The sequence below is a fragment of the Falco naumanni genome, chromosome 3, assembly GCF_017639655.2.
Source record: "Falco naumanni isolate bFalNau1 chromosome 3, bFalNau1.pat, whole genome shotgun sequence".
NCBI classification, from domain to species: domain Eukaryota; kingdom Metazoa; phylum Chordata; class Aves; order Falconiformes; family Falconidae; genus Falco; species Falco naumanni.
The window spans coordinates 40,096,147-40,112,991 of record NC_054056.1 but is presented as its reverse complement, the minus strand read 5'-3'; the positions used below and the strand labels follow the sequence as shown (position 1 = coordinate 40,112,991).

General features: G+C 42.0%; 1 protein-coding gene across 5 annotated transcripts in view; it reads left to right on the top strand.

Annotated features, from left to right (window-relative positions):
• The first annotated feature begins 449 nt into the window (after positions 1-449).
• The window catches only part of TENT4A (terminal nucleotidyltransferase 4A), a 61,192-nt gene continuing 44,796 nt past the window's right edge, over positions 450-16,845 (top strand). Inside the window, exons 1-2 of one of the 5 annotated variants that reach the window (XM_040586627.1) lie at positions 450-1,698; positions 15,594-15,717. In XM_040586627.1, the coding sequence (XP_040442561.1) occupies positions 554-1,698; positions 15,594-15,717 (1,269 nt within the window). In that variant the 5' untranslated portion in view covers positions 450-553. The remainder of the gene's footprint in view (positions 1,699-15,593; positions 15,718-16,845) is intronic. The other 4 variants (XM_040586626.1, XM_040586624.1, XM_040586629.1 and 1 more) reach the window with 4 other exon arrangements.

Genomic DNA, 16,845 nt, shown 5'->3' with positions numbered 1-16,845 from the left:
CTCACTTCTCATCTCAGTTAGTCCCTAGTTCACCCTTTTATTTTTGTGGGGGCAGGGCTACACCTCTCCAAAGGGATAAGCCCCGGCACGGAGGAGACAACGCAGCGCTAGCGGAGAACCGCCGCTGGGACGCGGCTGATTCCTGCCCTGCCCTGCCCCGCCCCGTTCTCCGGCCGCCGCGGCCTCGCACAGGCCGCTGCCAGCGCGGCCAAGCCCGCAGCGCTGCACCGCTCCCCCCTGCCCGGCGGCGCCCGGACCCGGCGCGGCCCTGCCCAGAGGAGGGAGGGCGGGGCGCTGCGAGGGCGGGGCCGCGCAGGCGCGCTGCACGCCGGGCCCCGCCTCCCACCCGACGCCTTCCGAACCCTCCCGACGCCCCCCGAGCGCGCACGCGCAGGAGGGCGAGCGCACCGGAGCGGGGGAAGCCTTCGCAACGTCCTTCCCCCTCCCCCTCCCCCCGGTCTCGGCGGGCCTGGTCCCTCCCCCCGGGGTGGCCAGCGCGCATGTGCGGTTGCCAGGGCGGCCGTCTCCAGTGAAGGTTTAAAATCTGCGGGGCATGCGCAGTGCCGGTTCTGGCCCTGGCGAGGGGGACGCCACATTGGAAACGGCGAGGGGAGCGCTCCGGGCAGCGCCGGGCCGGGTACAGTTTGCGCCGCCTCCGCTCCTCCTGAGGCGCGCTCGCCTCGCCCGGCTCAGCCCCCCGCCTCCGGCCGCTCTCCCTCCGAGCCGCGACACATGCCTCTGCTCCCGGCCCGCGTCTAGCGCCGCTGCCGGGCCCGGCGCGCTGAGGCGAGGGAGTGCGCGGCGGGCGGTGAGCGGGGCGGCGGCGCGGCGCTCTGGCCGGGCCGTGAGGGTCGGAGGCGGGCGGGCGTGGATGGATCCCCGCGTGGCCTGGATCCAGCCCGAGCAGAAAGGCCCCGCGAATGCGCTGTGGATGCAGATCTGGGAGACCTCGCAGGGCGTGGGGGGCCGGGGCGGCGCCAGCTTCCCGCACTACCTCTGCCTTAACTCCCCGGCGCTGGACTCGGCCGCCTCCCCGCCCCGCGGCCACAGCTGCGTGCGGCTCGGGGCGCCCGGCGGCGGTGCCTGCTGCTCCTCTTCCTCGCCGCCGTCGCCTTCGCCTTCCCCTCCGGCCCTGCTGACCGGACTGGTGCCCGCCGCCGCCGGCGGCCCCGCGGCAGTGAACGGCGGCGGCGAGGGGGGGCGGCGGCTGCAGAAGTCGCCTTCCGTGTCTTCCTCGTCCTCCTGCTCGTCGGTGGAGTCCGGCACCGAGAGCCCCGGCTTCTCCTCCTCGGGATCGTGCAGCGGCGGCGGAGGCGGCGGCTCCTCCTCTTCCTCCTGCGGCCCCCGGGCGGCGGCGGTGGCTCCTCCCGGGCTGCTGGGCAGCGGGGCCGGACCCGGGGAGTTTTTTAACTTCCACGAGAACAAAGTGAACGGTGTGAACGGGCACCATCAGCCGTCGCACCTGGCGCGCAGCCCCCACCCGCCGCCGCCGGCGTCTCCCCAGCAGCACCAGTACCACCCGGGCCGTAGGAAACGGGAGAATAAAGCCAGTACCTATGGGATGAATTACCTGCTCTCCGGCAGCCGGGGCGTCGCCATCAACAACTCCCCCCACCAGCAGCGGCAGCCGCCTCAGCCAGCACTGCAAAGCCCCGGCACACCCTGGAAGACCAGAAAATACAGCCCGGGCGTGCAGGGGTGAGCAGCCGGGGCCCCTGGGGCTGCTGCAGCCCGAGAGGAACGGGGGGGCCTCGGCAGCCTCTCCTGCGGCCGCTCTGGGCACGGGGGCGGTGGGTGGGGGTCACACAAACTCCTCTGGAGCTGATTGTGCAGCGGGGTTGGTTGGTAGGGATGGCACGACACGAAACCGCGGTCTTCTGTAAAACACCTTGTCTGTGCTGGCCGGGTGGCTCCCGGCTCAAGCAGTGATGCGTGCAGGGCCTGGGAACCCATAGGTACGGGGGGTTAGGCCTTGCCATGTGGGCCGAGAGTTGAAGTTGTCAGGCTGCTATCAAATGGCACCTACAGTAATTAAAGCAAAGATGGAGGGGGGATGCTTGTCAAAGCTCTTAGTGGTCAATTTGGATGGTAGGGGGGAAGTAAAAGGCTTCAGTTAGGAAGGAGCTCAAAGAAAATGTGCTAATTTTCAAATACCTCTGCTTAGGCTCTAGCAGACTAGTTACTTTGGGGAGCATTAAGAACATCAGTTGAAAGGGAAGTGCCTGGTTCTGGCTGAAAGAAGCACGAAAGTCAGTGTGGTCTTGGAACATTTTTGAGGGAAGTGTTTGAGCTCTAAACAAGATTGAGCCAGCCAGTAATCTGAACTGAAATCTTGGTTTTCTAAAGAGAATACTATTATGAAGCTTATCCTGCTCTGTGGCTGTAACTTTCTCATACAAATGGGTCATCGGTAAAGTAAGGCTGAGTATTCATTTTGGTCCAATTGGTATGTACAAGGGACTGAACTTGAGCAAAGCGCCTGTGGGTGCTCCATGAAATTTCTGTATTTCAGCTGTCAAATTTCACTCAGTCAAGGGGAAATGTTGCTTTCTAATGTTAAGGTTATTAATGGGAAAAGTGTTAGCTGCATTGATTGATCGTAGCAGATTTCTGATGTCATTTCAAAAATAGTTTCTTGGAACTCCTAAAATCCAAGGCTCTTGGATGCTTGTGGAGTAAAGGCACTGCATAATTGTAGAGGGAAAGAGATAAAGATAACAGGGTACACTTTTAGAGCTGGAGAAGTTTGAGAGATTTAACTTAAGGATGGTCTCTTCTGTTTTGCGTGATACCGTCAGCCATTGAGTACTTTGAAGTCATCCAAAAGTATTAAAAGATGTTTTGAAAATTTTGGGGTTTGCACACTGTAGCCCCTCCTAAGGAGGACGAGGCTTGTGACTACTGCTTTTTAATTCCAGACTGACACTGAAAATGAGAATTGCTTACAGAAAGCTAAGATTTGGATGTTTAAGACATGTCGTATGCTAGGAGCTTTGAGTTCTGTACTTATAAGATGTCTGTCTAGAATTCCAGTAGTATCTTAAAAATAGTCTGAATTTCTTGGTTTTATTTCTATAGAGATGCAGTAGAACAGAGTTAACAATTTGTGCAAGACAAGTCAGTGATACTGAGGTAGATCTCCAGTCAGGCAGGAGAGGGAGTTGCCTGAGGTCACCCAGTAAGTCTGTGGCAAACCTGGGGATCAAATCCAGGCACTGTAGGTTCCGTCCTCTAGCTGTTACGTAGCACCTACGCCGATTTTCATCTTCTACCTGTTTGGTTTCTTTTGCCTTTCCTTCAATAAAGGTTGTGCCACTCTTCAAGTACAAATTCATAGAGAATGCATAGACAAGAAAATTGTTTAACCAAGCTTCAGTTGCACTATTCAGTTACATAATACAGGTTGTTCTTTTGCTGATGTGTTAATGACAGGTTCTTGGCCAAATGTCTTTGAAAGTGGAAGCCGTGTTTCCTGATCTTCTGTCAATGTTCTGTGTAACTGCAGTGAGACCTGATGCTAGGAATGGGACACTAGTAACTACAGCATGTGTGATCCCATAGTTCCAGCTTTTTTCCTTAAAGTAGCAGGGAACTAGTGCTGAAGGAGAGCATGGAGGTTGGAACCATAGAATTAAATATGAGAAGCAGTTTCTGCCTTAAACTTTGAGTTCTGTTACCCAAGGTGAGTCTTGGATAAGCGTGTATTCTAAAACAGTTTTCTGTTTTGTGTTAGAATTTTTTGATGAAGTATTTCTGTGATTGAAATAACAAAAATAGTCGCCTGATGGGAGTGGCTTTAGGTGTTTATCTTCTGCAGTAATTCCTGACTACTGGTGAGTTTAACTTAATTTTCCTGAAGACAGGCTAGTGTATTATTTGCTGTTCAGGTAAAAATGCACTGGAAAGACTGGGGTGGGAACAGATCCCAACAGTATTTTCTTCTGGATCCCTTATGTTGCTGATCTATTGCCTTTTGTTACTTGGAACTGTCAGCCTGGTCTTGAAGCATCACTTCCATAACTTTGATGGTCTATGGACAGAGCATCTTCAGTGGTGTCAAATTGGTATATGCAACTGTCAAAAAATGTGATCCTTACAATCTGCAGTTGCAGTCTGCTTTGGACGTGGATCATAGGAGGGACAACTTGATCATGGATACTCTTGTGCTCATATTGTGCATGAATGTTAAAGCTTACTTTACCATGCATGTTGTTCTCTGCAGAACATTTTTCTACAACGTGCTGAAATTTCCAAGTGACATGCAGCAGCTCACAGTGTTATTGTATTGCCTTTCAGTAACAGACTAAGGGTAAGCTCTGGTTGCCCTCTCCCAGGCTGCAGTAGTACTTTTGATGGAATGCATGCATGCTTTGAAATACTACTGTGCTCCCTCCAGTTTCTCTTGCAGAGCTGGAGAATGGTCTGTAGTGGTTTAAGTTGTCACAGTTTTTTTTCAAATGGATCATATTCAGTGGCTTTGAGATGGTAGGTGTGGTGATGTTTAGGAATGCTTTCTGTGTTTCGCTCTATGTACATGTTCCTTTTTTCCAGTGGACTTATACCTATCACTTTGACCACCTTCTGACAGCAACATGCCAGTCTTTGTGTTGTAAAGGAAATTCTCCCTCTCATAAAACACTATCGTGAATAGCCATGCTTGATTAGATTTCATCCTACAGCTACGCTTTAGCATGCCCTAGATTAACCTGTGTTATCTTTTTCCATTTTTTTGGAAAGTTAAGGAGTGAGGAGAATGAAGCCATATTTATTCCAGTGCTTCAGTAGAGCAGTTAATATAGCAACAATATAAATTCTTATATGCCTGGGTTTAGGTTGGGAGTACAGATGACAAAATGATTTAGATACGATGCGGCTAAGTGTCCTTTAATATTATGAGGTTAGCTCAAGCTGTTGACTGATGTTCAAAACTACATGTGGTTTCTTGCTACTGTGAAGTAGCCTCTTGAGTGGTTTTAAACTGCATCTAGCATCTTAGAGTCTCAATTCTTTGTACATCAAAATAATACCTTCTGTTTCGAAAAGTCAGTATTTTAAATATGTCTGAGTAATTTAAGCATCCAGAAAGTTAAAAAGAGTTGGAATTTTACTTCAAAATACGGAATCAAGCTATTCTAAACTTTACTAAAGACTGTACTGCCAGGTTTGCATTGCTTGGGTACACAGTTAGCAGGGCACTTCCTCTTATTATGTAGCTAATAGCTTATAAATAGTATAAAATCATATTAGATTTAATTATTCTGCTTCTTAATACAAATTTAAGTAAATAAGGCATTTTAAACAATATGAGTCTGTTCTATGTAATTCTTTCAACCAAGTATTCAGATAAACTGTGGATGTTGAATGAGATGAGTGCTGAAATATCTGGCATATCTGCTTGGTGCATTACAGTGCTGTGCAGAAACAACACAACTAGCTTCTTGAGGATTAGTGGGATATACCAGTAGTGTTACGATACATTGGAGTGGTGCTCTGCCTGGACTAACTAGTGTTGCATAGCACCTGATAATTTACTGCATGCATTTTCCCCCTTCCATAACTGTTGGTTTTTAACCATCTCTTGATAATGACATAAAAGTTCTGTCATAGAGCACAAGAATGCAGACACCTCTGTGTTTGCTTAGGTTGAAGAAAGATTCAGGCCAGCATTGTCTGGTGACCGTAGTAGGTACTTGGGGAGGGTTCTCATAAGCAAGGTAAGTTTATGATGATGCATCCCTAGAAGACTTGCTTCGGTGTTCGCCGGTTTGCGGCTGAAGGATGCTGTGTGCCAAGTGATGTCCAGAGATTAATTTCTGTAGCTACTCAGATGTGATGTTACTATATACTAAGCCTATATTAGGTTTTGTTTATTTCTTCACCTGTATGCTGAAGTGTTTCTAGTTCCAGTCTTACTGTGTTTTTTTTGCTTTTGTGATACATTGTTGAACTTTGGTGACAGAGACAAATGTAATTACAGGGTTTTATGCAACGCACTATTAAATATGCATCTTATTCAGGACCTTCCATAGCTCTAGTTCCATGATTGTCAACCCTTGCTGTTTACTATGCTTCTGTCAGAACTGGACAATGCAGATTAATGTGTAGGGATGCCACAGTGTCAGCCCTTTTGCAAATTTTTATTTTCTTGTACATTGGTTGAGCTGAAGAAAATGCAGATTTTTGGAAACTCTCTGAAGCCTTTACTGTCTGCACTGGGGCATCCAGCACTTGTAAGGGCTTTAAGGGATTCCCAAGGATAGTATTCTGACTCCTCCGTGTGTTTAACAGTGCTGTCTTGCTATAATACCTTCTAATAAAGAATCAATGCAGTGGACTCTGCTTTATCCACACTACTGTTGAATCATTAGTGTCTGTTATCTGCAATGTTATGTGGATACCTGTAGTGAAGGTCTTAATGTAAGAGACAGGCAGTGCTGGCAATGTACACTCGATTCTCGTTTCATCTGCTTTAGGATCAGGGCAGAACTAGGCAGTATATACTGTAATATGTAAGGAGGAGGGCGTGAGTAGTTGCCTGTTAGTCATAGTAGATTTCCAGAGACAGACTTGAGAGAGCATCAGGACGTGATTGAACAGATTGTTTTCATGCCTAAAGGTTGGTATGCAGCAGAGTTCAAGAGTAGCTGCTGGATGAATTGTCAAAAGAACAGAACACCTCTTTTTTGCTGTCGACTAAGTTGACTAGAGTACGTAAAGCTCAGAGTTTCCCTGCAGAGTGGATGCCTAGTGTAGAGTTGGAGACTGATGTTTTCAGTAATGGAATCAAAGGAATATTTTGGCAGTAGTAGACTTGAGAGAGAACGTAGTACTAGAGGTCAGAAGGGCTGAGCTACAGTAGTAAAACATGAGAACACTTTGCATGACAGGTGCTTACATCTGTGTAAAGGAGAACGGGACATGTTTGGAGCAGTTTAATCCTGGCATCAGCTTTGTGATGCTTTTCACAGTTGTTAGGTTTTGGCAGTAGAGATAATTGGCACTAAGAACATAAACAGCTGTACTGGGTTAGACCATTAGAGACCAGTGCCAAATGTTGCAAGAAGCAAATATCAACATGAGCCTGTGGTGATATTTCTGGGCTACAGGCAGTACATTGTTAAGCTTAGTGTAGATTTTATGTATGAATTTGTCTCATCTCAAACTGGTGGTGAGAGCTTCTGGGGTAAGCAGTGTCCTGTGGCAAGTTGTTCCTCAGTTAAGCTACGCATTATGTAAAGATCCAGGGTGGTTTTTTTTTATCCTGAGGCTGTCACTAGGGTTGTATTTGCTGCCAGCCATAGTTCAGTGTGTTAATGAGGCAGTCCATGAGTGCTTTTTTCAGCTGACTTGAAAGAGGGAAGGGAAAAGTTGAATCACCTGACAGTTGTCTGTTTTCTTGTCTATTTAACCACTTCTTCTATTGAAGCTGTTTCCTGCCTCTAGATGTTTATCACTTCTGTGTACCATATAGTTCTGTTGTTATCTTTGGGACTTGGATGAACCAGATGTGCGATAGTGTCACAGTATTCCTACATCTTTAGCTATCTTGTTCTATGTTGTACTTTGTTTCCCGATTACTAACGTGGGACTTGCCTGTTCTTTTTGGCTACTGAGTATTGAACAGACCTTTTAACAGAATTCATATTTCAAGATCTTGAATTCTCAGTGTTTAGAGCCAGTGCAGAGCCCCTCATTGCATCTTTAGAAAGATAGAATTTTCTTCTATGCCTCTGTTGTGCTTACATTTATCCTATCTCAAATTCTGCTTGCTGCTTCATTGTGCAGTCCGTATTTTAATGTCCATCTGCAGTTTTTGAGCTGGTTTATTCTAGATAACCTTGCAGCCTCAGACTTTTCAGCTATACTGTTGATCCCCTTGGAGATCACTTATGAGGATGTTGGCTAGCATAGGGCACCTGAGGCTTCACTAGTGACCTTCCTTTAATATGGAAACTAAGTTCCAGCTGTTTTGTTTTCTGCTTAAAACATGAAGGCCTTCCCTCTTATCCCATGACAGCTTAGTTTCTTCGTGGGGCTTCATAAGGACATGTGGGCTCGTTAACAAATGCCATTTGGAAATCCGGGTAGGTAACAGGGTGTCCTTTGTGGTTCACAGATTCTTGCAAATAATTCCTAATGGTTTTCTTTAAAACATTACTTCCATTTACAAAACCTATGTTGACATCTGGATACAGTCATAATTATTCACGTGTTGCATTGATTCTACTTTTGACCAGTTTGACTATTAGGAATGTCAAAACTAATGCCCTTAAATTAAAAAAATAAAGATTGCTTAATGGTCTTCTGATACAAATGTAGTATCAAGTGAGTGCTGCTTTTGGTGAATACCAAATTATCAGGAATAGATTTTGCTATTAAGTATTTTCTATGAAAAAATTGGTTTGGAACAAATTCTCCCTGCATAGTCGGGGATTAAGGAAACCTCTGGAGATAAAAAAACCCAACGAAACCAAACAAAAAACCCCACCAAAAAACCTAGCTTTTTTATTTCTCATGCATTGTGATCATTTAACTTTCTCTGTTCTGATCATTAATTCACTTAACAGAAGCAGGTTTTTGGGCTCCTGAGCTAGTTTATCTTTTCTCAAGCATAGGTTTGCATCTTGTTAAGTTGTTACTCATAATCCTTTTTGATATCCTTAATCTTCCAATCCTCTTTTCCTGCTTTGTACATGACTTCAGGGTTTCTGAAGGCATGTTCTGATGAAATCCTGTGACAAGGTAGTAGAAGCTCTTTTCTCCCTAAAATCTGATTAGTGATGCATGCTTTTGTTAGACAACTGGTTTGGTATCTTTAATAGTCTTTGACACACCTAATTCTTTTGGTTGAGATTTTAAATTGAGAAGCTTCCTCTTTTTATATGGTGAACTGCAGCAGTATTTAAATCCAGAAAAGGCTTTTCTAGCTTTTATTGCCTTGCAGAGAGACTGACTTGGAATATGCAGGGTTTGCTGCTAGTGGTGGTTTGATGGATACATTTTGAATTACTCAGCTGCTCAAGATTATGTTGAGAGTTGCTTCTCTTAAACGTTCAGTGGCTGACCTGGTGTAATGCATACCTGATGTACATGGGCATAATTAGTCTCTAATCACTAATGTATTTCTGCTGTTGCAACCTTTCTGACTTGTCTGGGATGTTAATTGCTTGATATCTTTGGGCATTTGGAAAAGAATAGTATTAAGACAGGAATTTCAGTGTTTAGCAGTTCTATTTATTGGCATAGTGAGCTTGCCGATTCAGTTCCAAGGTTTAACATACGGTATGCTCCTTCACTGATGCAACAAAATGTGTGATGTTTTCTTGGTGCTGTGTTGAAGTCCGGCAGCCTCAGTCAAGAGTAATATACAGCTGTTCAGAAGCTTATGTAGCAGATCTGTTTTGCTATGTATTAACTTGGAGATGTGTCATTTTCTTTCCTAGATTTTCATAATGCAGGTTTTTCAGAGTACATCCAGCCATTAATAAGGTAATTTGTTGAGTTTTATTGGATTGACATACTTTGCAAAAATAGAATAGTTTTTAATTCTTTCTCTCTTCCAAAATGCTAACAAATTCTGTTATATTGAAGTCTGGAAATTTGCAGTATGAATCAGTCCAACAAGCTTAGTTTCTTGAGTGAGTGAACTGTCAAAGTGTGCCTAAGAGGTAAAATGAATTTTCAGGAAATTCAATGTAAAATTAGGACTGGCTCTGACTTGCAAGAGTGTAGGGCAGAGAGAAAGCGTAGAGAGGAAATAAGAACAAGATGATCACTTGTGGAAAAATACAATAAACTACTTTGTTCTGTGGATGAGAACAAAGGTATTTTTTTCTTCCATTCTCTTGTTAGCTAACTTGCAAAGTAAGCTTGATTCTTATTTGAGCTTAGTATTTAGGGTATCTACCTGTAAGACATTTCACAGCTCTGATTGAAAAGTTCTATATATTTGAAAATTTTTATTCTGCCAGTCTTTTGAGTTTGCTGCCTTCTGTACAGTTATGGTGACAAAGATAATTGCTGTCTGAATCGTGTAGTAAGATGAGACTGATTTAGTGTGGCGGTACAGTCTGTGAATGAAGCACTAATACGCCACCTATAAGCCTAGAACATTGCATGGGGCATAGAGTACGATTACCTGAGTGTTACTGGTAGTGAGGAGGACTGATATAAAAAAGTAAAGGTACCTGATGGGTGTTGTGAGTGGGGTGGGAAGAGAAGAATTGTAAATTCATTTCCTCTTCTGGGGCATAGTTCTAATTTTGCTACTTCTGCACATGTCTTAATCCTACATCACAGTGGGAAAATTCTGTATCTCAGAATATGCTATTGCTTTCAGTCATATATATATTCTCCTTTATTTCACTAAACTGTGTTCGTGAGTTTTGAACTGTAACACTGATTTCAACTACTGAATGCATTTGATTGTTACAAGATTTCACCTGCATTTCCATGATAATGCAGTTGTGCTTTGCAGTAGTTGTAATTCAACAGATTTCTGAAATATGCACAGTGAAGTCCTCAGGCATGTTTTGGAGTTCATGCTTCATTGAAAGAACGTTTTCTATTATTTGTAAACTTTTATTTAAACAAAACTTCGGTTGAAATGCTGCCTATGTCTTCCCATTTCTTTAACTCCCTTTCCTACTCACCCCTAGTCTTACACCCACATGCTTTAACTGTGGCATATGTTCTTTATAAGAATTCTTGGCTGATACGTTAGACTTTTCAGTTAAAAAAAAATATTATTTACTTGAGTGAGTATGTTTTTAAAAAGAATCAGTTGTTCCGTGTAAGTGATGCTGTCATGTTTCTATCTGTTCCTTTAGAATGAATTAATGTGCCTAGTAGTGTAGACATAATGTTGAAAAGAAACAGGATGCTTACTTGAGGAAACAAAGCCTCTGTAGCTTTGCATTCACCTTCTAGTTTGTTGATGTTGAGAATTTTGTTTCACTGCACTGAAGTTAGCCCTTGAAGTAGCAAGTCAATTTTATATGTAATAATAGTTGTATATACAGTAAATGATGAGTAAAGTAGATGATTTCCTTAGAAATCTGACTTTAAGGAAGAACATTACAGAAGTATGACAGTGTCTCCTGAGTGTTATTTTAACTTGAAGACTAGAAATGTGTCTGCCTTTCCTAAAACAGTAAGAGGGATAAATTTTTGGTAAACAGAAGACGTCAATTCTGTTGCATAGTTCAACCTGTAAGCAGTCAGTGTTTACTGTGATTGGCAGTAATAGTGTTAGTGAATGGTAGGTTCCTCCAGGCTGTTAAAATTATCAAACTGAATAGCGTAGCAAGTAAAAGTAGCCTCTCTTTTGCATCCCTGCCTTGTAATCTTTGCCACTTTGTGTTAAGAGTGTAGTTCTATTTCACCAAGTTTTTTCCCCAATGTTTCTATAAACACAGTGAAGCTGCCTTGTGAAAAAGTCAATTAAAATGCCTATCTTTGCTAGGAGAGTAGTATAATAGGCATTGTAAAATGTGATAGAGGATAGCTAGGAGCTGGGATGCTGTTGGAGCCAGAATGCTTCAAAAAAGCCAGAAGGAGAATGAGAAAATTGACTTGTGCTATATGTTGAAGGAAGTTCTGTTTCTTAAAAAGAGTTGTTACTTATCTGCATGTATATTATGTGCTGCAAATTGAAATTCTGTTCCTAATATGATACTGTTGCAGTCCTGACTTAAGTTCTTGTGAAGATCATGGAGGGTACATGGGCAAAATACTTAAGTGAAAACTATCACTGTATTGGCTGGGTGAATATCCCATTTTGATCTGTGTTTTCAGACACCAAATTGTATAGCTAGTAGAGAAATTACTCTTGAGATTAGTCCTGAGCAGCATACAGCATCTTGTTTTATGTATATCAGAGATGCTTTTTTGGTGCTTATCAGAGCTGCTTCTGATAACCTTGTCTTAGCAAAGATGTTTAGAAAAACATCTTTAAACTACAGTAACAGTAAATTTTAAAAAAGCATTTCAGTTTTGAGAACCATCTTCAGGAGGAAGCCAAAAGGGTAAAATGCTTGAAAATGGCTACATTAAGTTGATCGGGTCATTATATGCTGATGGTGAAGATAGCATTGGTTCTTGTCCAGAAGGATGTAGACCAGGAAGATGATGTTCTCTGAGAAGTAGAAGCTGTTGAATTAAGGAAAATTGGGAAGAGCAAGTAAGAGTAGTCTGTTAAGAAGGTTTGAGAACTGGTTTGCTAAGTGCATTAAAACCTGAAAACCTTGCACATTGAAAGCAAGAAACTTGACAGACAGAGGCACTAGGGCTCATGGAGACATGAAAGGGTACCCAAGAGAAGGCAGATCATGTAGTAATAACTAAGTGAACTAATTGTATTGTTTTTTGTCAGAGAAGGGCTTAAGAGACTTCTTACCAGAACTTACTTTGACTCCAGGCAGCTGTCATTTTAAATTCCAATAAGGAGTGTTTAAATCAATCAGCAGAATAACTGTTGTACAGCCATGGCTGGTGGTACATGCTGCAGAATTCCAGAAGAACTTAACCATGAAACCATAGTATATGGTTTGAAATTATTAAATAAGTTTTGATTATCTAACTCTTGTGCTGTTGTCCCATGCAAACTGAAGCATTAAATGAAGTGCTGCCTTGCTGGTGCAAGGTAGAAAGTGTGAAGCTGACTTCTTAAAGTACATCAGGGAAGGAAATGTAGACTAGTGATGGGTAGTATTCTTTTGAGTCTTTCACAATAAGGTTAAGACTTGTGTCAGTGTTAATCATCTGAACAGAAGCTCAGCAGGGCACTGAAGTGAGAGAGTGCTTGTCTGTGTGCTTGCTGTCTTCCTGACCTTGCTGACACACTAGGGGCTGCTTTTGAAAGACTGTGCTGCGTATGGTAGAGGCTGCAGTGCGCAGGGGAGCTGAGACCCCTTTTATTCTCTTCCTTCGCTGATATGGGATGGCTACTGTAAACGCATTTTTTTAGGAATGTCTGGATCTCCTGGAGTGGTTGCATGGGCTTGGTACCATAAGAAAAATGGACTTGCATGAGTAAACACACAGAAAGGGGCTAGTGCATGCTTTGATAAAAGTAGTTGTGTCTTAGTTCTCATTTCTGTGAAGGTTTCATTGTTAATCCTTATTCCTGTGGTCAGTCTGATAACACAGAACTGTTAAATTTTTTCAGAAGGGTGTTTCAGCAATTCTTTTCTGAAAACTTTGTAAAACCTGAACAGTCACAGGTTTGCTGGGCTTATGGGTTAACTGCTTAGAAGTAATCAGAGGAAAAAATAAAATATTTACTTTATAATAAAGGAAGGTTACAGCTGAATTGCTCAAAACTTTGTTGTTTGATATGTTCATAAATACCTGGAGGTAAGAAGTGAATGAGAAATGGATATAGAGTAATAGAAAGCTAGAGCTGACTGAAGACAGTTGCAGTGGGAGTTCATTGTTCATTAAATTATAAAATCACTGATACAATTAAATTCTAGTAAATATTGAATCATGAATATGAAGAAAAACAATTCAGACTGAATATACCCAGTGGGTGGGCTTTATATTGGTGGTTAATGTTCAAAAAACACCTTGAAGCTCCTTCATAATGGTTTCTTTTAAAGAGCAGCTGTATGCTCAGATATCAGTTAGCAGCAGTCATTGCAAAGATAGGGACAGTAAAATTAACTGAATGGTGTAATTATGCATTGACTGTGCATTTCTGGCCACCTGGAAAACATGGCGCAACTGAAAAGAAGCTGAAGATTAGCAGTGATCAAACTTTGGACCTGTTCCTGTGTAAGGAGAGGAAAACAGATGAGGATTGCTAGCTTGAAAAAGAGCTGGTAGATAGAGATGAGTGGATACGAATTGAGAGCCTGAGAAATGTTATGTTTGGAGATGAACTGCCAGCAATAATTTTCCTCCAAGAAAAAGAGCATCAGATGAAATCATTGACAGGCAGCAGTTTAAAAGAAAACACTAATTTTATTCTGATGCATACATAATTTCTTACAAAATGCCATGAATGACAAAAGAATAAATGGACTGAAGACCTGGAAAAATCAGTGGAAAAGTCCTTTGAGCTAATACATGTTATGGTTGGGATCCACCCTGGAAGTATGCCACATGAAATTAGTGAAGGCTTGGAAGTATTGCTGCAAGGCAGTCGGATAACTGCTTTGTCTTTTCTTGCTTTCATCCTATATCTGCCTACTACTGATTTTTATAAGCAGGACAATGGGAAGTCTTTAGTTTGGCCCCACTGCTGTTAGGTTTATTTAAGTATTTTCTTCATTGATCTTGTCATCCTGGAAAGGGAGAAAAAAAAGTGTACTTTATAGAAACAAAATAGGGACATGTTAGTTTGTATTTTCTGTCTTGCTTTGGAGAGTTTTGAAATCAAGTAGATCCATCAACAAATTTAAATGTTTAGTTAAGTCTGCTGCGTGGTTGAATGTTACATTGTTGATCCAGGCCCAGTTTAAGGTAAGAGAAAGGGCAGACAGTGATTCTAAATATGTATGCTTTTTAGAAGTGTCTTTGTGCTTTGCTGCTAATATCTCTTGTGTATGGAAAGGAGTCCTGACACTTCCAGAACTGGGCATATGGTCTGTTGGAGGCTGTCTGTTAGAGTGGGAATTCTCTAGTAAAATGAGTTGCAGAAATCTCAGGGAGAGATTTAGGAGTTCTACTAGAGATGTATAAAAAATTTCCTTTTTGGAAGGCTAAGTATGTTAACTAAGGATTGAACCTGATGTTTTTTAGGACACTGTTTGGATTTCACTACAGTGCTGAATTATGTTTCTTGAATTAAGAGAGAAATCTTAGAAATATGTCAATGTCAAAAAGATGTTTTTGTCAAATATTACAGCAGTAGTTAATTTGCCTTTTTGTTTTTGTTTGGCATGGCTTGATAGTTTTCCTTTGAAAGTAAATGCAACATTCACCTGAAAACTCAAATTGATCTTCTTTCAAATTTGGCAGTGATTGTTCTTTATCAGGAGATGGGAAACAAAAGGTCTTAGCAGGTATATAAAGTTCCAGTGTCAGAACTCCTCATGTAACACTGATACTAATGTACTTTACAGTTGAGAATACATTTGACGCTTCTCACTTTGAGTAGTTCAGGTGGAAGGTTACTTTCTATATGAAAGAATGGCTAATAAAGGGCTTGAGTGGTCAAAGGAATCACTGTCAAAGTGGTTGTTTTTACATCAAGGAATGCTTTGTTTTTTAAAGAATAATCTTTGGGAATCAGAAATTGGATTTGACCTTCACTGTTGAGGCAGTAAGGTTAGGAAATGTCTACTAGTGTTTGTGTTCTGTGTCTTTTGATATCTTTAGCATTTAGGTAATGTGGTGGGGGCTAATGTGTAGGTATTGAGATTATTGTGAAGTGCTGCCATGAAAATCAGGTATGAATATATCTGTCTCGGATACCAAACCTTCCAGTTTCCCTTGTGAAAGCTTAATTGTTGTGGAGTTCACAGTTCTTGAAAGTACTGCTGGTTTTGGTTAAATGATGATATTAAGTAAAGCCTATGGCCCGTTTTTGTTGAAATTTATTGTAATAGTTCAGTTGCCATTATAACCGATGCTACTTTCTCCTTTAGACTACATGAAGAAATAATTGACTTCTATGACTTCATGTCCCCTCGTCCTGAAGAAGCAGCTATGAGAAGAGAAGTGGTGAAAAGAATAGAAACAGTCATCAAAGATCTTTGGCCTACAGCTGATGTGAGTGTCACTTGAGTGTTGATTTGCTTCTCTAGTAAATTGTAGAGCTCAGTTCACTTAACCTTGCTATTATCTTTCTGTGTTCTAGAAATGAGCAGATAAGACATCAAACTTAAGGCAGTTGACTTATTATCACAGGTCTGTGGTACTTGACAGTTTATTTTAAAAAGTTGAGGAAATGTAAAACCAAGATTTCAGGTTAATGAAGGCTACTGATTGTTTTTCCATTTTGAGAACTGGGGGTGTGAAGAACTGTCCACTTTAAGAAATGCATTTCTTAAAGTAAAAACTTATTAAATTGATTGTTTCTGCATAACTTCATTTTGAATAGTAGTGAGACTGAGACTGACTACCTATGTATACATTTCTGCAGTGAGTTCGGACTCTGTGCATATTTGTAAAAACTGTTCTTTTGTAAAATATTTGTAAAAAACCCCAGATATTTTTTAGTCCTCTCTAGCAATTTGACATTCATGGAATTACTTTAGCCCTGCTTTAGTGGGAAAATTAGTCTTCAATTGGAACTGACTTTTCAAACCCTTTATTACCCAAAGAGTAAGTTTCCTCCACATGAAAAACATCCAAAAGGAATGTAATGTAAACTATCTGTAGCATTGCCTGTGTGATTACCAGGTAGTAGTGTTGTCATTAACAAACAGGAAAACTTTTCAGACCGCTGTGATTTCATAGCTTTCCATGATAAAAGAGTGAGGGCTGTGGCCACAGTACTGAGCTAAAGATACTGTAAAGCTCATCTACTTAATCTTCACCTGTGATTTTCCTTAGCAATAACATTTTTCTAGCTTGTGGAAACTGATACAAACACTGCAGTGGCCCAGTGTTGCCCAGCCTTTTCAGAGGTCAAAGAAAAGAAAAGACTTGTAAATTGTGCTCTGCTGTAGTAGAGGGGGAAGAATGTCTCAATTCTCTAGATTGGAAGCATACTAAAAGTATTGAATGTGGACTATGAATGTCTTTTCAGCATGCCTTTTCCACACACAAACACCTATCACAATTTCATAGCCATCCTTACAGTAAAATCTGAGTATTCATGGTTATCTGAATTGTATGCTTAGATGCACTTGCTGTTTTTTAAACCTGGAAATTTGGAAAAATGTTTCCCTTAAA